The following is a 25742-nucleotide window of genomic DNA, read 5'->3' on the forward strand; positions in this document are numbered from 1 at the left end:
GATCTATTATTAGTAAATGTTGATATGTATACCAATTTTATATGCTTGGTGTCATGTACCAATCTCTTGGGTAAAAAGGGGTCACAAATTGAAGATGCTTAAACCCTGGTCTTTCTGACCAGGTATGAGCTATATAAGCTCAAGGTGCCTTCTTGACCATAACTGTCTATCAGTTTAGTTTCTGAAATCTTTATATTATAACCTTCTCCACCCTGCCCAAATTACTACCTTTATCCTCTCGTCTATAATAATGACTTATTAATTTTAGTCTACATGCAGGATGACAAGTATCCTGTGTGAAGACTTTTCCAGCACAGGTTCATATTGTGAAATGGAGCTAATTTATCTGTGTGTGGTGAACTAGCGTTGGCATCACCATTCCTATTCATCAGACACCTGCGCTCAGAACAAAGAAATGTTAGGCTTGTCATGGTCCTTTATCCTCAGGGGAAACACTCAGGAACCTTAAAAGAAAACAGTCCCACTGAAAAGTGCCAGCATGGACTTGAGGAAATCGTCATTTAGTCACAGGAGTAGCTGCACCTCAAAAGTGGAAGCCAACAAATTGTTTCTAAAGGAAAATAAGAGGAAGTCTGTGGCATTTCCACAGAATAACAGTCAGGGAGACCTGCTGTTGAAAACTGTGGGCATTTGGCAGTAAGGCCGACTTGTGGAGAGGACCACTGGTGAGAATCAACAATCAAAGGACCCTAGTGTCTGTTTTTGGTGAAAGAAAAATTACAACTATAGCCTACCTGCCAAAGGAAATCAAAAGACCCCACCCCCCAAAAGAAGTGGAATATTTATAAACACCCAGGACAGGAAGGGCTTCACTGGATTTATTAGGTGAAAGATGTTAGCTCCTCAAATAAGTAACAGCAGCTCAAAGATAGCTGAGTTGAAAGCAGTCCTAAGACAACCAGCACTGTTAAACCAAACAGCAAGTCTGACAGTATTTGCTTTAATGCTTGTTGCCATCTCTTTCAACAAATCTTTCAGTATATATGTTGCATGCACATGAAATGTGTGCTTTCTGCTCTCAAAAACCTTAAAATCTAGTAAGATTCTCTCTCTCTCTCTCTCTCTTTCTCCTCTCTCTCTCTCTTTCTCTCTCTCTCTCTCTCACACACACACACACAGAAGGACTGAAATATTTAATGAGTATGGATTAAAGAAAATGTGCCTAGTTGTGCCATGAGGACCTTTCGGGAACCCTGACTGGGAAGATGTATCAGAGAAGGCATTCGGCGAAGGTGACATCATGAGTTCGCCAGAGGTCTAGTTTATAAAAGTCCACAAGTTGGGGAAGGGAGGTATTGGAAATGTCCTGTGGCACTGTGACCAGATGTCACAGTGGAGGGAGTGGAGATAGGGCTAAAGCTAGACACGAAAGATCCAGTATTCCATGTAGAAATGGCAGAAATGTCTAACAGCAAAGGGCCTGTTCAGTAAACTGACATTTTCCTAGTGTGTCAGTGCTGTCAATCATATTAACATTTAAGGATATGGCAAATATGAGCACTGTGGTTTTGCCTCAAACAAAAATCTGTATAGCAGACTAAGCTGGGAAAAACAAACTAGGTGACTGGAGAGGTGACTCAGTACTTAAGAACACTGGCTTCTCTCACAATATCCAAAACCACTAAGTGGTGTGTAGCATCATCTTTTCTACCCCATTCCAGGAAAACTGTTTTCTAAAGATTATGAAAACAAGAGTCATCTCAGAGGAATTAGCTCCTATCGTAAGGATGGAGAAGTCAGCTGGACCCGAGCACACTGTCAGAAGCAGACAAACATTAACATTGTTTCACAATGTCAGAATTTATTGCATATTAAATTTACAGATACAGTGGTTTTGTCGACAGCAACATATGAAGCAGCCCTGCTTTCCTTGATAAACACAGGTTCTTTAGTGTGTGTACTTGTGGAGGGAGTGGGTGGGTGGTGTGGCATTTGTGTGCCACGCAGCATATATGGTGACCAGAGGACAACTTGCAGGCGTCTGTCCTGCCTTCCCAGTGTGTGGGCACAGGTGCTGCCTCACTGGCCCATGGTCTTTCTTCCCATCTTTCTTTTTTTAAAAAGGAAACTCATTTAAAAGTGTCAGCAACTCAACCTAAGTTTTATTCATTTCTTAAAATTTTTTTTGGTATATGTGCATGTGCCTGAATGTATGTATACCACATTCATGCAGAGGTCAGAAGAGGGCGTAAGATCCCTGTGGAACCTGAGTCACAGAAGGTTGTGAACTGCTATGTGGGCACTGGGAATAGAATCCAGGTCCTCTGGAAGAGCAGCCAGTGCTCTTATCCAGTAAACCATCCCTCCACTTCCCTTTTATTACAATCTTAAATACTAGCATTAATTCTTTTTTGTTGTTGTTGTTTTGTTTTGTTGTTTTTCGAGACAGGGTTTCTCTGTAGCTTTGGTGCCTGTCCTGGAACTAGCTCTTGTAGACCAGGCTGGCCTCGAACTCACAGAGATCCGCCTGCCTCTGCCTCCCCAGCATTGGGATTAAAGGCGTGCGCCACCACCACCCAGCACTAACATGTTACACACTCCCAGTAAATACATCTGTATGTGTTTATGCATAGATACAGAATGGCTGCAAAGGTTTAAAGCAGAGTTAAGGAGTTTCAAAGAGGCCTGAGAAGCAAAGCTGAAAACAGTACACATAATGTCTATGGAAAAGACAATGACCCCAGGCTGGAGGTTTGCGGGGATGATGATAATTCAAAAGAATTTGAACTGCAAACAGGAGGTGTGGTTGAGATTGAAGAGATGAAGAGCTTGTACAGATGCAAGAAAATTAACAGGTGGCTGGAGGTTAATTTTAGTAGGCCATATCAACAGCATTTCTACTGGTTTCTCAATTGCTTGCCAAAGCAAGTGAGAGCAAAGAATTGCTTGCAGAAAATGAATTCCATTAGATGTTTTTGAACAGTAGGTAAAATGGTAAGAACTGGAATGAACTTAAGGCATTTTCAAGTGTGGGATCAGTGGAGACTCTGATAAAAAGATTTCCAGGATTAATTAATATTGATTGTAACCCTTTGTGATGGGAAGGGGAAGTGGGTGGTGAGATGACTAACTGGGTAAAGGAGTTTCCTGCCAAGCCTAAGTTCTTCAGTTCTATCCCTTCGACCTTGTGGAAAGAGAACTGACTCCCACAAATCGTCTCCCATCCCATATACATACAATTTTTTTAAAGGGGGAAAGAGCCGGGCGGTGGTGGCGCACGCCTTTAATCCCAGCACTCGGGAGGCAGAGGCAGGCCTCTGAACTCAGGATCTCTGAGTTCAAGGCCAGCCTGGTCTACAAGAGCTAGTTCCAGGACAGGCTCCAAAGCTGAAACCAATAAATAAATATAAATAAAAAAGATAAAATAAAAAGGGGGAAAGGAGTGGGTTGAGAGACCTGAGTTAGGGTAGACAATGGGAGGTAAGTGCAAAGCGTGCTTTGGGGAAGAAACTTTCCTATTCCATTATTCTGTAGACGTGCTAGATGTAAACGAGTTAACCTCAACAGGTGGTGATGGCTGTGATCAAGAGGATGGACCAACAAGACTCCAAAGTGGAGAAAAACAACGAAAATCAAAACTAAAAATGTTTACATGAGCAAGGTGCTCTCAACAAGTCGCTGAAATACAGCGATGAAGAAGTCGAGGCACGGCACAGAGCGTTGACAAAACACCTCCCAGTCCGTAACACTGGGAATGGGCGGGGCTCGCAGCCCAAGCACCCACGCTCCGTTACCTACCGTGCCCGCGAGGTGACTTCTTAAGTCCCGTTAGTGCTCTCTATAGCCACCGTGCACCGGTTCTTTCCTGCTAGAGACGCGTGTGTGTGGAGGACACGTCCTCCCCGGGGAGGGATGAGACGCACCGAACGCCTCCGCCAGCCACAGACAGCCCCGAATGCCCTAGGAAAGGCGCTTCCGGCGGGACCGGAAGCTGAACGGGGACCTTACGGAAGGGACGGACGGACTGACCCACAATTCTGGGTCCGGAAGAGGTCTCGCCTGGGAGCTGAGTGAGTGGAGTCTCTGAGCTAGGGTGGTCTCGCGTGCCAGTGTCACTTGTCGCGGCTTGATGAGTGCCCACGAGCGCCCCGGGGGCTCGCGAGGCGGCGGCGGGGTTTGGTTTTCACAGCTACTTTTTCCTTTCTAAAACTTGAAGCTGGTCCATTCAGGCGTTTCTGTTAATTCAGCTCCGCATTTGCAGCACACCCACCATCTCCTCGCATTGAATTGTCAGACCTGAGTTCCAGTGTCCTATGTAAATGAGAGGCTTTGGAATATTTAACAACCAACGTTCCTTCCAGGTGGAGATTTGGGTTATTTTTCCTGATGTGTCTGATTCCTCAGTTACATTTTTCTGTGTTGGTTTGTCCTGTAGCCTTTACCATTCCATTCATTCATGCCCTTTTTTTCAATCTGGTTTCACAACTCATTTATAAACGGGCGTGGGGGCACGCGCCTTTGGTGCTTTAAGTGGTAGCATTCTAGAAGCAGAGACAGGCAGATTTCTTGAGTTCGAGGCCAGCCTTGCCTACATAGTGAGTTCCAGGACAGCCAGAACTACATAGTGAGACCCTGTCTCAAGAAAAACCAAAAGGAAAAAAAAAATTAAGGAATCCTATGCTCTCTGAGCACTTCCTTTCGCTTCTTAGATTAGAAGCATACTTGCTTTTTGAGGTATATGATAGACATGTAAATGCTTGGTTATTGGATTCTAAATATTTTTTTAAAAAGTGTGTGTGTGTGTGTGTGTGTTATGCCTGCCTTCCCATAGAAGCAAGAAGAAAGTGAGATCCCCTGAAGCTAGAGTAGGGGAGTTGTGAGCCTCCCAAAGCGGATGTTTGGGACTGAGCTAAATTGTCTCAAGAGCAGCAGTGCCCTGTACCAAAGCCATCGCTTTGGCCTCTTCTTTTCTCCCTGCAGCACCTCAGGTTGAACCTGAAGTCCGTGGACTTGGAACAATGTATTCTCTTTCCTCTCTCTCCTCCCTGCCCCCACACTCCGTCTCCCTCTTCTTTTTTCTCTTTTCTTTCACTTTTTCTTCTGAGTGGTGGTTTGTCTGATATACCTAGGCTGCCCTTGAGCTCCCTATGTAGCCAAGGATGGAGACAGCCTTTGGCTGTTGTTGCCAGGCCTGGCTTGAATTTCTTAAGTCTTCCTTCATTTATTTGGAATGAAGCCAGAATTACTTTTGAACCTTACTTGGGTGAGAAGGTAAGATGCTAACTATATTAAACACAAAGCCTCAGAACTATCTCCAAATGAGCAAGAGAGTAACTTGTGGATGTTTTTTGACTAATGGTGGTGAATCTTCAAAGCATGCCAGTTATCAGTGAGAAACAAGTAAATCATGTCATGTTCTCTTTGTGGCCTCGTTGTAGACAGGACAGATAGTTGAACACGTTTCCTTTCTTTTTACAGAGATGAGGAGAATGAGGCCCACAGGACAAGAGTGACCTGCTCTGCCATGATAATGCTGATTTGTGTCAGAGCAGGTGTCCACCCACGGTTCTTTGGTTACCTCCCCAGGTAGTTTCTTCACAACTTTACTCTACTGTGTCCTTTTCAACTCTTGCTTCTTTCCTTTTATTTGTTTTTTTTTCTGTGCATTTGTGATGTATGTTATGTGTATGTGCAGGTATGTCATGTACATATCGAGGTTAGAGGACAATTTGGGGGAGTTGAACCTTTGTTTCCATGTTAAAATGGATTCTGGGGTTGAACCCATGTTGTCAAACTTGAAGACTGTTTTTGCCTGCTGAGCCATCTCACCAACAGTGGGGTTTATTTTTTGTTCATTTTATTACTTTTTGAAACAAGATCTCCTGAAGCCTGGGTTGGCCCCAAATTCACTCTGTAGCCAAAGTTGGCTTTGCATTTCTGATCTTCATGCCTCCGCTTCCCAGCTGGCAGGATTACAGTCACCTTCACCACACCTGGCCATCATTTCTTTCTTTTAAAAACAGAACAGCCAAGTGATGTAGGTGGAGGCTGCTTATTCATTTCCCAGCCGCCCAGACCCAAAATAAGCACACAGAAACTGTATTAATTAAAACAAAACACTGCATGGCCTATTAGCTCACACTTCTTATTGGCTAGCTCTTAAATCTTAATTAACCCATTTCTATTAATCTGTGTATCGCCGTGTGGTTGTGGCCTACTGGTAAGGTTCTGTCCAGTGTCCAGCGTCTGTCTCCTGCGGCTACATGGCTTCTCTTTGACTCTGCCTACTCTCTCCTCCCTCGATCTGCTTGGAATTTCTGCCTTGCCCTATTCTGTGCTGCCATAGGCCCAAAGCTTCTTTATTAACCAGTGGTATTCACAGCATACGGAGGGGAATCCCACATCAGAGAGGTGATGATGCTCGTCTTTAACCCCAGCACTCAGGAGACAGAGGCAGGTGAATCTCTTGAGTTTGAGGCCCATCTGGTCTACAGAGCAAGTGCCAGGACTGCCAAGACTACACAGAGAAACTGTCTCAAAATGAAAAGAAAAGAAGGAAGGGAAGGGGAGGGGAGGGAAGAAAAATGAGAACAAAAACATTAATGGGAAGGCATGGTTGACATGTCTCATCACAGCTTGTAGAAGTGGAAGCCGGGGATTATGAGTTCCAGACCAGCCTAACAATACAGTAAGGCCTGTCTCAAACAAGTCAGTGTGTTTACCCTGCCAGAGCCACAGAATACATGTGAGGACGATGAATTGAAATGTTCCATTAAAATCATACTTTAATGTCTTATTATGTAGCAAACTCACTTCCATTTCTTTGATCATGTCTTATGCTGTTGCTATTTCTAAACATAAAATATTGATATTTATAAGTTCTCTATCAATATAAACTATAAGTTTATTGTAGAAATACCATATTATATGATGAGGGAAACAGTTAAAAGAATTTTCAGACAACAAAAAAATTGAGAATTTTGTTCCAGATAGCTCTACAGCAGGTTCTCAACCTTCCTAATACTGTGATCCTTTAATACAGTTTCTCGTGGTGTGGTGACCCCCAACCATAAAATATTTCATTACTGCTTCCTAATTGTAATTTTGCTACTGTTATGAATCATTATGTAAATTTGCAGTATATCTGATATGTGACCCCCCCCCCCCAACGCACAGGTTGAGAACTGCTGCTCTATATGAGTAAGGTAAATTCAATGCAATACTCTATAATTTTTATTCTTTCTGTAACATTAAAGAATAATGCTTGGGACCAGAGAGATGGCTCAGAGGGTAAGAGCACAGGCTGCTCTTCCAGAGGACCTGAGTTCAATTTCCAGCACCCACATGGTGGCTCACAACCATCTGTAATGAGATCTGGTGCTCTCTTCTGGCCTGTAGGCATACATTCAAGCAGAAAACTATACATAATAAATGAACAAATAAATCTTTTTAAAAAAGAATAATCCTTGATGTTATAAAACAACAGTACGTTCTTTACCAAAAATTTTAGAAGATAAGAGTGCGGTGGAGAGACCGCTCACCCACACGGCGGCTGACAGTTGTCTGGAGCTCCGGTGGAGAGACCGCTCACCCACGTGGTGGCTGACAGTTGTCTGGAGCTCCGGGCCGTGACATGATGCCTCTCTGGCTTTGGGGGACGCTGCACCCACATGGTACACAGACATACACCCAGGCAAAACAGGAATAAATTGAAAAAAATAATGTAACTTCACTTATATAAGTAGAGAGAAAAGGCTTTAAAATGAACGTTGAAGTATTTAACTGAGACTATCTGTGTGTGTGTCTGTATGTGTGATCAAACTCAGGTTCTTGTATATGCTAAACAAGTATTTTATGATTCTCCAAGCCCCTGAAAAAAAAATTATAGTTTTTGGACAATGTCATATGTAGCCGAAGTAGGCCATGAACTGCAGCTAAGGCGGACCCTGAGCTGGGCTCCCACCTGAGTGCTGGGATCCCCTGCCTGTGCCAGACGCAGCTGAGCAGCGTTAAGCATGTGAGAACGCGCGCTGTATCGCTGGCCCCTGTGAAGTGTTTGTTGTAGTCTATGAATCTCACTGTAATGGTAACAAGAGCAGTAGTAATAGCTATTGTCCGGAGCGGACTTCGCCTAGAATCTCCTCTCTCACTAGTCCATGACTTCTTTGAGGGCAGAAACCCAGTTTATTTGTGACGTGATCTGCATATAGTAAATCTTCGACTCCTATTTGCTAATTTGATTTAACTGTTAACCAAAATTTTGTTTTAAAATTGTTTCCCCCGCCCCCAGGAGAAGCATGAACCAGAAGCTGCTGAAGTTGGAACACTTGCTGCGACTCCACACTGTCTGTAGGCAGCTGCGCAGCTTGAGTCAGGGAGGACCGCTTGCGCGGTGGAAGCCTGGCTTCTCACCGGCTTCTCCAGTGTGGGCCGAGCAGCTGTGCGCCCGGCCCTGGCAGACGGACAAGCTCGCTGGTGCCGCCTTACAACAGCACAGGCTTTTTGTGACAAAGAAGGTTGTTGCAGATTTCTATCATCTCCATTACCTGATCCGAAGTCAAAGTGTATAGAACTATGTATAGAAATATTTTTTGAGCATTTTATCATTTATAGAATGTTGTACGAGGCCATATTCTATACAGATCTTTGTGAGAACAGGTAGTTCTGCTCTTGCTGTTGTGCAATTTAAGTGTTTACAAAAATTTTGCTGATAGGAATAGCTGTAATTTGTGGTACATATTACAAAATAAATCTAAATTGTCACTTAAATTTTTCTTCCTTCAGCCAGGCATGATGGTGCACACCCTTAATTCCAGAACTTGGGAGGCAGAGGCAGGCAGATCTCTGAGTTCAATGCCAGGACAGCAGGGGGCTACACAGAGAAACTCTGTGTGTTGCGGGGAGAGGGGGACACGTGTTTTGTTTTTTTTTTTTTTTTCCCCTTCTCGCTTATGTGTTCTATCTTTCTGTTAGGAAAAAAAACCATCAAGATCCCAGTTTTCTCCAGTTAAGTCTAAAAGGGATGTGGAAGTATGGGTTGGAATGACTGTGGAGGAACTGGCCAAAGCCATGGCAAAAGACGTAGGTGAGCCTGAAAACTTCACAAGGAAACATACCGGGACATGAAAGCGTCGGGGTTCTGTTTTTGTTTTTGTTTTTGTTTTTTTTTTCTGAGATAAGATTTCTCTCTTTAACAGCCCTGACTTTTCTGGATCTCACGCTGTAGATCAGGCTGGCCTCGGACTCACTGAGATCCACCAGCCACCCGAGTGCTGGGATTAAAGGCATGCGCTACATCCACCCGCCACCCGAGTGCTGGGATTAAAGGCGTGCGCTACGACTGCCGGGCTAAAGTTTAGGTTTCACTTGCAGTGAAGTTAAGGCATCCTGGGTGAGCTGGGTTAGTGTTTCAAGTTATACCAGTTCTTTTCATTTTAGGTTACAAACCCTAATCATTTCTTGACTCCTTCCCAAGTGTAGCTCTTTAAACTTTATCAGTGATTATGAGAAAGGTTTTCTGTATGGCTGGAGAGATGTCTCAAGAGGTTAAGAGAATTGGCTACAGCCCACATATGGAGGTACACACCTTTGATCCAAGCAATTGGGAGGCTGTGAGTTCAAAGCCAGCCTGGTCTACGTAAAGAGCTCCAAGTCGCCGGGCAGCAGTGGTGCATACCTTGAACTCAGGGTCCTATACATGCTAGGACACCCATTTTCAAATGGCACTCCCATGCTACCCCAGCAGTCGGGAAGTTGAGCCAGGAGGATCAGCGATTCTACACACACCTAACCTACATGATATCTGGTCTCTAAATAAATAAATCATAAACAAAGGTGGTAAAAATTCACGAAAACTTTAAAAAGTTAACGTATTTATTTGTCGTGTATACAAGTCAGAGTGTGTATGCAGCCTGAGTTCAATACTTAGTAATTTCCTTTACTGTTTCCTATTTTCATTGCCTTTGGGTTATTAATACCTATCATATCTGTCTAGTGGAAACATGGCCTCGTGGTGTTGTAGTACTCACCTCTTGCCATCTGCAGCCATGGCAAGTGTTGGTGACGTGAGATCAACTGTGATTGAAGAAATTCTGTGATGGGAGCTGGAGAGTGTTATTGATTTTTTTCTTTCTCTCCTTCCTTTCTTTCTTTCTTTCTTTCTTTCTTTCTTTCTTTCTTTCTTTCTTTCTTTCTTTCTTTTTTTTGGCAGGGTTTCACTGTAGACCAGGCTGTCCTCAAACTCACAGAGATCTGCCTGCCTCTGCCTCCCAAGTGCTGGGATTAAAGACGTGTACCACTGCCCAGTCTTTTATTAACAGCTTCCCTATTTACTAACATGCCACTAAAATGAATGTTCTTTGCTCTCTCTCTCTCTCTCTCTCTCTCTCTCTCTCTCTCTCTCTCTCTCTCTCTGTTTGTTCTTTGTTTTGTTTTTGAGAAAGGTCTTACTGTGTAGCTCAGGCTAGCCTCTAACTCCTCCCAAGTCTCCTAAATACCAGAATTATAGACACGTCCACCACATATATTCTTCTTACTTAGGGATACCTTCTTCTAATACTGTAGGCACCAGGCACATACGTGTGCTAAACAGACACACATGCAGGCAAAACACCCATGCATGTTAAAAAAAAAGTAAAATAATAAAAAGATTATTCAAAAATACAGTGCTTCAGTCTGTGATGCTTCTCTGTGTATAGAAATAAAGCTATGCCGGGCAGTGTGGCACATGCCTTTAATCCCAGCACTCAGGAGGTGGAGGCAGGAGGATCTCTGTAAGTTCGAGGCCAGCCTGGTCTACAAGAGCTAGTTCCAGGACAAGCTCCAAAGCTACAGGGAAACCCTGTCTCAAAATAAATAAATAAATAAATAAATAAATAAATAAATAAATAAAAATAGAGCTATGTGTGATGAAAATAAGTGATTTTGTGTCTCCTACACTATGTTGGGAGTCTGGAGACACAAAACTTCTTATCATCCTCACAGATACCTTTATTTTTATACACAGAAACATCACGGACTGAAGCACTGTGTTTCTGAATGATTTTTTTTATTATTTTTATTTTTGAATGTACATGGGTGTTTTGCCTCCATGTGTGTCTTTATATTTGATTTAACTGTATGTGCCTGGTGCCCTAAGAGGCCAAAAAAGGGCACGGAGCCCCTGGAACTGAAGTTACAGAGATAACTCAGGGCCTCTGTAAGAGCAGCCAGTCCTCTTACCTGCTGAGCCATCTCTCCAGTTCCCAGAGCTCACTTTTTAAACATTTTAATTCATGATTATAAGAGATTGTGTTTTATCCCAACCAGATTATATATACGAAGCTTTATTGAACACTGCCATTGACATAGATTCATTAGAAGCAAACTCACATTTAGATGAAGTCTGGATCAAAGAAGTTATAAAGAAGGCAGGAATGAAGCTGAAATGGAGCAAATTAAAACAGGAGAAAGCAAGAGAAAACAAAGATGCTGTAAGAAGGTAAAACTTACCTGCATATTAACTAATACTTCACGGTGCGGTTTTACTCGGCATCTTAGGGAAAATTTACTTTGAAGTTTCTTTTGTGGTTAAAATGGTATGTGACTATAGAGTTAATATTTATTCAAAACATCAGAAAGTATATTCAGCTTTTAATGAAACGGAGTGTGATTTTTCATAGCTTGCTGATTACATATATTAGTCTGAATTTTAAATCTTGATTCAGCTCTACCCACTAATCTGAAGAAGCCAACCCTATAACAAACGTGAGTCATTGGCCATTCTGCCATAAGTTGTTCTGTGTGAAAGGGATAAATCGTCATGGCTAATCAAACCTGGATGTTGTATTCTGTTGTTAACGGTAGCTTGTAGTGATAGCTGTGAACCAATCCACCATTATTTCTGACACTTAAGAAATGAAACTCCTTTGCTGTTAATTGTAGGCCCCGGGCAGACCCAGCTCTGTTAACACCAAGGTTCCCAGTTGTTACTATAATGGGCCACGTTGATCACGGGAAGACGACGTTACTTGACAAACTCCGAAAAACTCAAGTGGCAGCAATGGAAGTCGGAGGCATCACTCAGCATATTGGTGCCTTTCTTGGTATGGACACAGATAACATTGCAGTGTGCGTGGGAACCCCACTTCCTGGTTCTCTTTAGTCAAATGCCGTGCTGTGAAGTATACAGATCCAAAGTAAAGAGGCTGCTCAAAGCCACTGGGCTGATCAGGTACCGAGCGGGCAGTGAACAGTTATCTCGGACTTGCTATGCAAACACAGCTATTTTGCTCTTACGGGATTAAAGAACCTCGCCTCTTTAATTGTGTGTATATAATATCAGATGTAGGCAGATGTCCTTGGCACTTACTCTGCTAAATATCTTCCGTGCTTTGTCTTTTTTCACCACACAACATCATGAGGTAGGTATTAGTATTCCTTTTATGACCTGTAAGCCCCTCAGGAGCTCAGTAACATGTCCAGAGTACATAGCTAGGATTTAAACCTGTTATTATTGCACTCAAACCGGAAGCGATCAACTGTCTACTAAATTGCTTTTTTGTGGCTCAAGATAATTGTATAGCTGCAGTTTGCTGATGTAGAAGTGATCACCTATACAACTAGTTATTGGTGGGTTCTCTCTCCAGAATGGCAATCAGTCAATACATTTACCAAAGCAGCTATATCCTCGAAATACAAAGACTTTTGGCTTGGAATTATAACATGAAAAAGAAGACTTCATGGTTTCACTGTATTTTGTTTTCATTATGAAATTTCCATCTGTGTTTTTCTGGTTAAAATTAGTGGAAGGAATCAAATTAAAAAAAAAAAAAAAAAAAAAAAAACTAGTGAACTAGGTATGTTAGCACACATCTTTAATACCAGTACTTGCTAGGCAGATTTCTATGAGTTCAAGACCAGCCTGATCTACATAGCAAGCTCCAGGCTGGCCAAGGCAACATACAAGGACCCAATCTCCATATATACATGTGTATTATGTATGTATGTATGTGTATGGTATGTGTGTATGAGATATATATATGTGTGTGTGTGTGTGTGTGTGATATATATATATATATCTCACATATTATGTCTGATTATGGCATATATTCCTTCATGTTGAAAAGTAAATTGAGTAACTGGTGTCCTTGCGTTTCTGTTTCCATAGTCTCCCTGCCTTCTGGAGAAAAGATAACCTTTCTTGACACTCCCGGACATGCTGCCTTTTCAGCAATGAGAGCCAGAGGCGCTCAGGTGACTGACATTGTGGTGTTGGTGGTAGCTGCAGATGATGGAGTGATGAAGCAAACTGTAGAGTCTATTCAGCATGCCAGAGAAGCACAAGGTATGGGAGGTGCCCTGCTGAACTCACACAGTAGGACATTGCCGTTTGCTTTTTCTTTTTAGAGACCTACTACAAAGATTATAGCCGGGCGGTAGTGGTGCATACCTTTAATCCCAGCACTCAGGTGGCAGACGCAGGTGGATCTCTGTGAATTTGAGGCCAGCCTGGTCTACAGAGCAAGTTCCAGGGCAGCCACAGCTACACAGAGAAACTCTGTCTCAAAAAACAAAACAAAACAAACAAATGAAAAACAAAAACAATTCCAGACCAGTTTGTACTGCTCACATATTCTGTGTGTGGTCTGAAGTGCGATCGGTTTCCCAGAGCTTCACTCTTAGGAGAAAACTCTCTCCCATTTCCCAGCAGCTCACACTTGCCAATAGCTCCATAGCTAGAGGTGGGATTGTGTGCCTGACTCTTCTATTTGCTGAAATTTGGTCTAGCCTGGGCTTGCACAGGTTTTTGTGCATGCTGTCACCACCACTATGAGTTTATAGTGAAACTGCCATACTGTATCCAGAAGACAATGTCTCCTTGTGGTCATCTACCGCCTTTGGCTCCTACATCCTTTCCACCCCATTTCCGCATTCCACAATAACGCCTGAGCCTTGCTGGGGTGGTGTGGAGTGTTCATGTCCCTTTAGGGCTGAGCATCCAGAGCTTTGCAGGGGTGGTGTGGAGTATACATGTTCCCTTTAGGGCTGATCATCCTGCAGTCAGTTTTCTCTGCAGTTGGACAGTTGTGGGTCTCTGTGTTGATCACCATCTCATGCAAACAGAAGCTTCTCAGGTGAGGGCTGAGAGATGCATTGATCCATGGGTATAAGTCATTAGGAGTCAATTTAATACTATGTCCATATATTAGCGTGTAGCAGTAGGTTCTCCCTTAGCTATAGGTCCTTGGCTCAGGAATGGTGCCAGATATGGGTTTTAACCTTGTAGGGTAGGACTTAAGCCTAATTAAAAAAATTTTTTAAAGTGTTGGAGCTGGACAGTGGTGGCACATGCCTTTAATCTCAGCACTCGGGAGGCAGAGGCAGGCTGATCTCTGTGAGTTTGAGGCCAGCCTGGTCTACAAGAGTTAGTTCCAGGATAGGCTCCAAAGCTCTCAAAAAACAAAAAATAAAATAAAATAAAATAAAAAGTATTGGTTATTCCGATGTTGTTCATGACACATTGGTACCAGTGACTATGTCTTACCCAGCGGTTACTAGTGTAGTTGAAAGGGCTAACAGCTGTGTCTGATTGACGAATATGCCGGTAGGAGTGAGGTTTGAGATCTGTACCACTTGGTTCTGCCGTGTGGAATCTTCAACATGAGGTATTGGAGGCTCAGACACTGGAGGATCCTCAGCTCCATAATGTGTTTCTAGCCAGCCTGGACTAATGTATCTCAAAACAAACATGGAGCAGTGGTTCCCAACCTTCCTAATGCCGTGGCTCCAATACAGTTCCTCATGTTGTGCTGGCCCTCAATCATACAGTTATTTTCATTGCTACTTCATAACGGTAACTTTGCTACTGTTGTGAATCGGAATGTAAATGTCTGTGTTTCCTAGTGGTCTCCGGTGACTCCTGTGAAAGGGTTTTTTGACCCCCAGAGGGTCAAATAGAGACTGGGAGCAATGGTCCATGCTTTTAATCCTAGCACGCAGAAGCAGAGGCTAGCAGATTTCCGTGGATTCAAGCCCAGCTGAGTTTGCATAGCAAGTTCAGGCCAACCAGGGCTACATAGTAAGACCCTGTCCTTCCCCCTCCCACCCCCAGACAGGGTTTCTCTGTGTAGTCCTGGCTGTCCTGGAACTCACTCTGTAGACCAAGCTGGCCTCGAACTCACAGAGATCCACCTGCCTCTGCCTCCCGAGTGCTGGGATTAAGAGGATGTGTCACCACTGTGACCTGAGCCAGTGTTCTGAACCACTGACTCTTCTCTCTAGCCTTTCTTTTTCTTTCTGTCTAGACGACAGAGTAGGATAATGTGAGTCTAAAGTGGGTCTTTTAAATATCTGCATCCGTCGAGTGAAGAGAAAGCCACAGCGGTCGGCATTTCTCCCAGTGAATGCAGGGAATTAAAGGAGTTTTCATCTGCACTTTCCCTGATTCTTGCTCTTCCAGTTCCTATTGTCCTTGCGATAAATAAATGCGACAAAACAGCTGCTGATCCCGAAAAAGTGAAGAAAGAGCTCCTGGCTTACGATGTGGTGTGTGAAGATTACGGTGGCGATGTTCAAGCCGTGCATGTGTCCGCACTTCGGGTGAGTGCGGCTGTCTCAGGACAGTGCGCAGCTGTGAGCGCTCGGTGTCCTACACAGCAGTGCATACTGAAAGAACACTCCTTTTTCTTTTGAGATAGGGTCTCTCTTCTGACTGACCTAGAACTCACTAAGTAGGCTGGTCTGGAACTCACCGCAGTTCCCCTGCCTCTGCCTCCCAAGTGCTGGGATTGTTGGTGTGCGTAACCACACCTGTCCTAAGTTTGTGTTTTTTGTTTTTTGTTTTTAAGATTTATTTATTATGTACAGTGTTCTGCCTGCATGCATATCTACACCCCAGAAGAGGGCACCAGATCTCATTATAGATGGTAGTGAGCCACCATGTGGTTGCTGGGAATTGAACTCAGGACCTCTGGAAGAACAGTCAGTGCTCTTAACTGCTGAGCCATCTCTCCAGCCCCTTAAGCTTGTGTTTTAAGCAGAACTGGTGACCAGTTGATAACAAAAAGTACTTATGTTTCATGCCTTGTCTAAGCAGAAAACAATAGACTAGGTCTTTGGGTACTTAAGAGAGATTTAAATACATAAAAATTACTAATATTATTAGCTAATTTTTTTAATTTTGTAAATTTGACAGTATCTAGAATTGCCGAAAAGATAAAACTCTGGAATTGTCTATGATAATTTATGGCTTTTTTCTTTTCTTTTTAATAAATTTATTGTTGAGCTGGGCATAGTGGCACACTCTTTTATCCCCAGCAGAGGCAGGTAGATCTGTGAGTGTGAAGCCGCCCTGGTCTGCATAGCGAGTTCCCGGCCAATCAGGTCTACATACTGAGAGCCTGTTTCAAAAAAACCTAAAAATATTTCAAGTATTGTTTGTGCCAGGATGTGGGAGTGCATGCTTTTAATCCCAGTACTTGGGAGGCAGAGATGGGTGCATCTCTGAGTTTGAGGTCAGCTTGGGCTACATAGCAGGGCTGGCTACACAGTGAGATCCCTTCTCAAGAAACTTTATTGTTTGAGAATTTCTTTCATTTGGGGTTTTGGTTGTTGGTTTTTGAGACAGGGTTTCTTTATGTAGCCCTGGCCGTCCTAGAACTCATTCTATAGTAGACCAGGCTGGCCTCACACTCAGAGATCCGCCTACCTCTGTCTCCCAAGTGCTGGGATTATAGCCATACACTACCTGGTTTATATAATGTATTTTCATGAAATACACTCCTACTCCCTCCTCTCCACCTCCTTCTATTCCCACCACCACTTTTACCCTGCCACCTTCAAGACCTTTTTTTTTTTTTTTTTTTTAGTTTTTTGGAGACAGGGTTTCTCTGTAGCCTTGGAGCCTGTCCTGGAACTAGCTCTTGTAGACCAGGCTGGCCTCGAACTCACAAAGATCCGCCTGCCTCTGCCTCCCGAGTGCTGGGATTAAGGGCGTGTACCACCATTGCCCGTCAAGACTGCACTTAGTACTGCCAGCACGCGATGGTGTAGGACCGTCCACCGGCGCAAGGGCAGCTCATCCAGTGCCACATCCCTGAGGGAAGCCAGTGCCCTCCCCCGCAGCCATCAGTTGCCTGTAGCCCATGATGTGTCTAGATACAGCTAATGCTTGTGAGGATGCAAGCCGAGCATCACAGCCCTCGTCTGTTCATCATGCTCCTGCTGTCACAGCTTCCCCAAGCTCACAGAGGCAGAATCAGCCCAACTTGAATCGCTCGTTACATATGTTCCCATAGCAAGAAGCAAAGTACTGTACAGGCTGGTTTTGTTGTTGCCCATGGGATGCTTCTGGTCTTTACTAATACCATTTGTGTTGAGCTCCATTTTATTTTAAATTATCAATTATTTACTCTCTGGATGGAAACCATAACTATATTCTCCAGTTATGATCTAGAATTTGTAACTCACCTCTAGGTCAACATCTGCCCGTTCTCTTCAGGCCACTACTGAGTAATGACCTCCTTTGCCCGTTCTTTTATTCCTTTCGTATTTCACAGCTTCCTCATAATGACCCCCCCCCCCCATTCATTGAAGGGACAGTTCTGGATGCTGTTATTTTTTTCTAATAAGGTTTTTACTTCATCCTATTTTCCAAAAATTTGGTCCCTCTAAGATGCTTAGGAATTATGCTTCTTTTAATAGTAAAACTGTGTCTAACTCCTCTTGTGTTTATAAAATATGACCTATATTACTGTGTTCCAAAGTAAGATGCCAAGCTCCCTGTGGTAAGGTTAAGGTATTTAGAGTTGGCCAGGCATGACCCAGGAGGCTAAGGCAAGTTTGAGGCCAGCCTGAACAATTTTGAAAGACTCTCTCAAAATGAAGTAACCAGGGGCAGCGGCTACACTTCAGGAGTAATCTGTGTCTTGACAAGGCTCCAGGTTCAGTTCTTGAACAGAAAGAGGACACGGGTTTGACCAAGAGACACCTTGCCTGGCAGTGGTGGCACACACCTTTAATCCCAGCACTCAGGAGGCCGAGGAAGGATCTCTGAGTTCAAGGCCAACCTGGTCTGTAGAGGGAGTTTCGGGACAGCCAAGGCTACACAGAGAAACCCTGTCTTGGAAAGGAAAGGAAAGGAGAGGGGAGGGGAGGGGAGGGGAGGGGAGGGGAGGGGAGGGGAGGGAGGAAAAGGACGAAAGAGATTCAATGAAAGAGAACAGGAAAGAGGACAGGAAAGATGAAAGGAAAGGAAAGAAAGGAAGTAAACTTGGAATAGAATGCCTTCCCCCTTCCCTTCCCTGTCCTAGGCCCTTGCCCTCCCCTCCCTCTCATCGCTCTCCCACGCCGCCACTCCCCCTCGCCCCCTCGCTCCGCTCCCCCCTCCGCGCCTAAATCTCCCTCTCTTCGCCCTCCAAAGAAAGAAAGAGAAAGAAACACTAACAAACAGCCCCTTAGCTGGCATGGAGAACAGCAGGACTTCTTGTCCGTCAGCTCATTTCTATTACCAGTTAATAGACCTTGCTGGCCTGGGACCCTCTATATAGACAGACTGGCCTTAACCCAAGGATCTCCTGCCTCTACCTCTTTCTTCCGTGGCTGGGAGGAAAGGCTTGCACCGCCATGCCCACCTTAGCTGTGTAATCTTGGTGTCATAAGGAGCATGATTATACACCACTGAAGGCAAATGAATAATCTAATCTAGCTTTATGTTATAGAGGAAGGCAATCCAGGAAGGTGAAGACATAGGTGAGTGGTTGCAGAATATAGTTTTAAAACTCTTATCTAGAGCTGGGCGTTGGTGGCTCACACCTTCACTCCCAGCACTCGGGAGGCAGAGGCAGGCGGATCTCTGAGTTCGAGGCCAGCCTGATCTACCAAAGCTAGTTCCAGGATAGCCAGGGCTACACAGAAAAAAACGGTCTTGAAAAACCAAATATTAGTTAAATATTAGCCCTTGAGTCAGGTTTTCTTGCTGATAGCTCTGTTTCCTTTTCAATAAAATTGGTTATTTCATGATTTTAATTCTTAAAAAGAAAACTGTAGCTGTCAAGATTCTTCATCCTTCTTCTGCTGACATTTACTAATAGTATTTGCTGACATGTACTAACTCTTTGTTACAGGGAGACAATCTGATGGCTTTGGCAGAAGCAACGATTGCTCTTGCGGAGATGCTGGAGCTAAAAGCAGATTTCACAGGTCCAGTGGAAGGAACAGTGATAGAGTCTTTCACCGACAAAGGAAGAGGGTAGGGATTACTAAACGACACTAATAATTTTGTTTGAGGGGTTGTGTGACAATATATATAGTACATAGTTTTAGTTTCTGAGCCATGGTTTCAAAGAATGTATTTTCAATGTGTTTTATTGCACTAGTACAGAGGACACAAAAGTGACGTTGTTGTCATCATGCTTAGATGACTAGAGTAGTTAAATTGGTCTGCAGGCCCCACTGGCTCAGATATTTGTATTTGTAGACGAGCAATGACTGAGAGTGAAATGCCAGTTGTTACATTTTAATTTCTAGTTCTTTGACTGTGTAGGAAGGTCTTTGCAATGTCATGTTCTTCTTGAATGTTCTGCCTGTAAGCACAAGAGATTTTCTCATTGCTTTGTACACTGTTAGCAGCTATGAGCAGTCTCATAGCCGTGTGTGGGATGGGGTAAAGAGGGGAGTAGGATTGAGTCAGAACAATCTGCGCATGGCTCCTTCCCTGCCTGGATGCTCTGTCTGCGCAGTCACGCAACACTGTCCGTTCTCGCTGCCTCGGTTCAGTTAGCAGGGTTTAGGTTCCCTCCTGTGTCCTTTAACAAGCTGTCCGTCTGTCTGCTGAAGATGTGGGGCTGCTTCTACTCCTTTTTCTTTACTCCTTGGCTATTGTAAAGAATACTTTGCTTTGTTTTTGGCTTTTGTCATGATGAGGACAAGCCTAAGGCCTGGCCCAGTATGGTTGCATTGCATACGTCTCTAATCCCAGCATTTTGAAGACCAAGGCTGGAAGAGTCGGGACCAGACTAGATTAAGAGACGAGGGCCTAGAGAATTGGCTCCGCAGTTAAGAGCACTTGCCAGTTTTGCAGAGGACCAGACTCAGTTCCCTGCCCCTTTATGGTGCCTCATAGCAGTAACTCCAGGGATCTGATGCCTTCTTCCAAGAGCACCAGACAAGCATGAGGTTCACACATACGTGCATACATTCATACATATACAGACACACATACATGCATGCAAGTGAAACATTGAGACACATAAATAAACCCTACACAACCACACTGAAAAACAAAAGTCTGGGATTTTGCACGTTAGGCAAGTATACCCTGATAAATCTTTGGCCAAGTGAAAGTCTTCATAGTAGCCAAAGCTGCTTGAGGAATTGAGAAGGGAATTAATCCTATATGTTCATATTCATATGCGTGTGCGCGCGCATATGTGCACATGCTCCATAAAACTATTTTTTGCTCTACTTAAGAAAGCACAATTATGGCTGGAGAGATGATTCAGTGGTTGAGAGCACTGACTGCTCTTCCAGGGGACCTGAGTTCAATTCCCAGCACCCACATGGCAGCTCACCACTGTCTGTAATCTCAGTTTCAGGGGACCCAACACCCATGGCAAAACACCAATGCACATTAAAAAAAAATGTTTTAAAAAGTACAATTACGTCCTGATTATAGCATTAAGAATATTTACTTTTTATATTCATTTTAGTCCTGTTACAACAGCTATAATTCAAAGAGGAACTCTGAGAAAGGGCTCAATTCTAGTTGCTGGGAAGAGTTGGGCGAAAGTTCGACTAATGTTTGATGAGAATGGACAAACACTTAATGAGGCCTATCCCAGCATGCCAGTGGGAATCATAGGCTGGAGAGACCTCCCTTCTGCAGGAGATGAAATTCTTGAAGTAGAATCTGAGGTATGCAAGCCTAATTCTCGAATGTTAGATATTAATGATGGCTTTACGTACCAGTCTATAATGTTTAATATTAAATAAGAGTGCTAATGTTAATTATAGTTTGTAAGGGGCTGTGAAGAGGCCAGGGTACCATTTTAGAATTTAACTATATTATGTTTTTTAGATAGTTTTAAAACTGTTTTAATTATATACAAAATTCCTAAAGTTTTATTTTTTGAAACTTATGAGTTGAGCTCCTAATAGGGAAAACACAGGCTTTTAACCCAGCAGACACTGGTGTCTGTTTCAGTAAAATCATGTTTTCCCTGTAAAGCCAAGGGCCCGAGAAGTTGTTGACTGGAGGAAGACTGAGCAGAAAGAGGAAAAAGGCAAAGATGACCTGAAAATAATGGAAGAAATGCGGAAGGAGCACCAAGAAGAGCACCGGAAAGCCCGCGCTAAGTATGGCGATCTGCACTGGAAGAAGAGGTCGTATATTAAGTACCTTGAAAGAAAAGAACAGAGACCCTTAAAGCCCAAGGAAAGGGCAGAAAAGGACTCAAATGTACTTCCTTTAATTATTAAAGGTAAGTTTTTGAAGGTTTTTACTTTGCTACTCACCATTTTAAATTATTTAACTTTGTTTTCATAATTTAGAACCCCTCTCCTTTATCTATTGGGGCACGGGTGGCAGTCTTGTTTTATAGCCCAAGCTGGCAGTCTTGTTTTATAGCCCAAGCTAACCTGGGCTTTCTGAATGCCCAGGTTACAGATGTGCACTGCCCCAACAAACCCTTAAATCAATGTAGGTTTCTACTTCGATTTTTTTTTCAGTGGTTTAATGTTCATTTTTTTTTTCTGAGCAAGTATAGCTTGTATTGATTTCATTGTAAAATGTCTTTGAATTTCTTTGTATTTGTATATTGTAAGTAAGTTCTTATAATGCTAAACTTAAATAAAAGTGGTTTTACTTACCAACGCCATTCCTGTCTTGGCTTTAAAATAGATTTTCATTTTACATACCTGCCTCTTACAACTAACACATTTTAAACTCTTGCTGTATCTGTAGGTGATGTTGATGGGTCTGTGGAGGCCATCTTGAACCTTCTTGATACCTATGATGCTTCCCATGAATGTGAACTAGAATTGGTACATTTTGGATTGGGTGACATTAGTGAAAATGATGTCAACTTTGCTGAGACATTTGATGGTAAAGATTCTATGGGCTATATATTAATCTGTGTGAACCCATCATCTTGTGTACCTTCTCACTTATGTCTTGTGATTGGTTGATCATTGGCTAGCATTCTCTTCCTAGTGCATCAGTAATCACATCTGTCATGGAAATGCAACCTTGGGAACTAGTGCAAGACCAAGTACAGTTCCTTGATTTTTTTTATTACCCTGGTCCCCAGTTGCACACGCACTCCAGGTATCTCTCACTACCCTCTGAGTGTTCGTTGTCTGTTAGCCATCTATCCCGTACTTTTCTTCATCTTGTGACCCTGTAATGCCAGTTCCAGGAAAGCTGACTCCCCTTCTAACCACCATGCATGCTTACACATTATACACGCAATCAAAATAGTCACAATAAATCTAAAAAATTGTTTTAAATCTTAAAACTTCCTTTTAAACAAAGTACAATTTATAAAATCCTATAATAAAAATAATTAAAATTTTACTAGTTTTCATGAGAATAGTCACAAAACTCAATAGCTATGTAATTACAAAGAAGGAAGTAAAACAATTTAGATTTGACTTGCTGCCTCAAAGATATGTGATTGTCCTGTGATGCTCGTGCTAGTGTATTCATCTTGTCCCTGCTTGCTAGGTGTTATTTATGGCTTCAACGTGGATGCAGGCAAAGCTATCCAGCAATCAGCTGCACAAAAAGGAGTTAAGATTAAACTTCACAAAATCATCTACCATCTTATTGAAGATCTGCAGGAGGAGCTAAGCAGCAGGTTGCCTCACAGGCTGGAGGAATACCCGATAGGTGAGTGCTGGCTTTCCAATATTTACATCAGTGCTGTAAATAGGACCTAAAAGCAAAGCTTAGGGAAATAGATTTGCTGTTCCATACAAGGTTTATGTTGTAGAAAAAATGACTACCATGAGGTGAGAATTCAGTGACTTGTATGTGACTGGTACAGTGACAGAGTTCATTCAAGCCCAGAGGATATAAATCCAAAGTGACTGAGAACTTGCCTCAAGTCTACACATGAACAATAATGGTAATAGTGTCATAGAGGAGCTTTTGGTTTTGCTGAGACTGACAGATGAATACACATTGAAAGCATATTAAATAGTATTTTCAAGTATTCTAGCATATTCTTGGACGGATTAAAGGCCAAATTTATTTAAAATTGTTAAGTATTAACTCTTAATAGTCTAAGATCAGATTTTATCTAGTTTTGAGACAGGGTATTATATAACCTAGGCTGTCCCCAGCTGTATACCAAAGTATGGCCTTGACCTTCTGATCCTTCAGCACCCAAGCCCTGGGATCAAGTCATGTGCCCTGACCCCCACAATGTACTTTTTAAAGCAGATTTTTCACCTACATCAGGCCCCTCAGGCTCATAAATTACATGCAGTTGTCACGTCTCTTATAATCCTATTTAATCTGGAATAATTCATCTATCCTTTTGACCTTAACATTTTTAAAATGTGAAGATCAGCAATTTCATTTACCACATTTGTTCCCTTATAAGATGTGATTTTTGGGTCTATAGATTTACTATAGGCTAAATATGAACAGTATACAAAAATGTTATGTTTTTGTACCAAGAGCAATTTGGAAAAGCCAACTGAGGGTTTCCAGAAGTGGACACACCAAATATTACTGACACCATCAGTCAGGAAACATTCAAAACTGGTCACTTTGATGTTAGAACTTGAGTTACAACTAGTGTTCAGTATATGGAAGAAAAAAAAACCTGAAATGGCCTAAAGATAGCAACAGTCTGCATTAGAAAATAGATTGAGCCAGATAGTGGCTCAGGAAGCAGAGGCAGGTGGATCTCTGAGCTTGAGGCTAGTTCTCTTTCAGACTGGGTTTCCCTATATATGTGGCCATCCTGGAACTCTCTGTAGACCAAACTTGGCCTCAGACTCAAGAAATTTGCCTGTGCCTGCCTCTGCCTCCCAAGTGCTGGGATTAGAGATGTGCACCACCACCACCCAGCAACAGTAGATTTTTATGGAACAGAGAAATACTCAAGGATTTTTATGTGTATGGGTGGGATTGTTTGTTGGAGACAGGGTTTCTCTGTGTAACAGCCCTAACTGTTCTCAAACTAGCTCTTATAGACCAGGCTGTCGTTGAACTCAAGAGATCCACCTGTCTCCAGTGCTAGGTGTGCGCCACCACCACCCGGCTATGTATGGGTGCAGTCTCTACACGCCTGTGAAGCCAGAACAGGATGCTAGATCCCTGGGACTAGAGTTACAGAAGCTCATGAGCCACCATGTGGGTGGACACTTGACATTAAATCAGGGCCACTCAACTGTCATCTCTCCAGCCCCTGGAATTTTCCACATGTTAATTCTAATTATTGGTTGTGAAAATTAAGCTAGTAGAATCAAATAAATACTATTTCCCAAACTAATTTTGGCTAAGACAGAGTATGAATATGTAATGCTGGATGGCCGGGAACTTACACATTACACCTTCCTCCACTGTGTTCTTCCTAAAGGCGAGGCTTGCATCCTAGCTACGTTTGCTGTAACAGAAGGGAAGAGAAAAGTTCCTGTGGCCGGCTGCAGAGTTCAAAAGGGTCAGTTAGAAAAACAGAAGAAGTTTAAGTTAATCCGAAATGGACAAGTTATTTGGAAGGGTAAGCAATATTAAAACCTATTTCTAAATCATAATCACCAAGTCCTGATTGTGAACATCCAAAACCTATGCATTTTTCCCTTGCCTAGCCTTAGCTTGTGCCATTTCTGATAGGCTCCTCAGTTAGTTCTGACGGCACTCCCAAGATTAGTCTTGGTTGTTTAAATAAATCACCTTTGTTCTGTTCAGCCCCTGTATTCTGTCCTCTGGTCCCAAGGTCCCCAACATTACACATCAGGGCACCCCCTGACTGGTCTTCAGATTTGCCTGCCATCTTTTGTGGATTTTTTTGATACAACCTCAAGAGTTTTAGACTACCTTTAAAATGGGAGATTTCAGATCTATCAGGTCAACTTTTAAATATTTTGAACTTCCTTGGTATTTACTCCTACCTAAGGTCTATAGTGGGTGGAAGGGCAGTCAAATAGATCCACAGCTAAGGCACTTGCCACATAAGCCTGACAACCTGAGTTTAATATCCAGAACCCACATTAAAGTAGAAAACCAAGTTACACCAAACCATGTACCACTTAGTAGGTATCTCTTAAATATACTAACAGTGGCTTTTTCTTTTTTTTTTAAGGCTCATTAACCTCATTGAAACACTATAAAGATGACGTTTCAGTCATCAAAACTGGAATGGACTGTGGTCTTACTTTAGATGAAGAAACAGTAGAATTCAAAGTGGGAGATAAAATTGTTTGTTATGAGGAAAATGAAGTACCAGCTAAGACGTCTTGGGATCCAGGATTTTAAAAGTACAATAAAAATGATAAATGTATTGTTTCGTGTCCTTCATTTAAAGATGGGGTCTTGATACTTAACACAGGCTGGTTAAGGAATCTCCTGCCTCAGACTCCCAAGTTGTGAAATTTTAAACATGCATCATTATGCCTAGCTTTTCTTTTTGGTTTTTCGAGACAGGGTTTCTCTGTAGCTTTGGAGCCTGTCCTAGAGATAGCTTTAGTAGACCAGGCTGGCCTCGAACTCAGAGATCCACCTGCCTCTGCCTCCCAAGTGCTGGGATTAAAGGCGTGCACAACCACCGCCCGGCTTTTTCTTATATAGCAAT

General features: G+C 42.8%; 1 protein-coding gene across 4 annotated transcripts; it reads left to right on the plus strand.

Moving 5' to 3' along the window:
• The first annotated feature begins 3893 nt into the window (after positions 1-3893).
• On the plus strand, positions 3894-25451 carry Mtif2 (mitochondrial translational initiation factor 2). 4 transcript variants are annotated; one of them, XM_038312194.1, is made up of 15 exons: positions 3894-4031; positions 5440-5547; positions 8252-8477; positions 8935-9046; positions 11269-11440; positions 11884-12044; positions 13109-13285; positions 15401-15540; positions 19065-19189; positions 20649-20853; positions 21167-21419; positions 21902-22042; positions 22664-22828; positions 24531-24671; positions 25254-25451. In XM_038312194.1, exons 2-15 carry the CDS (start codon positions 5486-5488, stop codon positions 25424-25426), a joined length of 2253 nt encoding a protein of 750 aa, XP_038168122.1. In that variant the 5' UTR covers positions 3894-4031; positions 5440-5485; the 3' UTR covers positions 25427-25451. The 4 variants fall into 4 exon arrangements, with proteins under 4 accessions (XP_038168122.1, XP_038168137.1, XP_038168127.1 ...); XM_038312199.1 differs by lacking the exon at positions 3894-4031 and adding an exon at positions 4039-4322; XM_038312209.1 differs by lacking the exon at positions 5440-5547 and having other exon boundaries at positions 3967-4031.
• The last annotated feature ends 291 nt before the right edge of the window (positions 25452-25742 follow it).

Source organism: Arvicola amphibius, chromosome 1 (genome assembly GCF_903992535.2).
Source record: "Arvicola amphibius chromosome 1, mArvAmp1.2, whole genome shotgun sequence".
In the NCBI taxonomy this organism is placed as follows: domain Eukaryota; kingdom Metazoa; phylum Chordata; class Mammalia; order Rodentia; family Cricetidae; genus Arvicola; species Arvicola amphibius.

Bases quoted from the DNA above. Each gene is read 5' to 3' on its own strand.
- Mtif2 (XM_038312194.1), top strand. From the start codon at position 5,486: ATGATAATGCTGATTTGTGTCAGAGCAGGTGTCCACCCACGGTTCTTT. The intron at 15,541-19,064 runs GTGAGTGCGGCT...TCTTTGTTACAG, and splicing joins TGCATGTGTCCGCACTTCGG to GGAGACAATCTGATGGCTTT. The intron at 21,420-21,901 runs GTAAGTTTTTGA...CTGTATCTGTAG, and splicing joins ACTTCCTTTAATTATTAAAG to GTGATGTTGATGGGTCTGTG.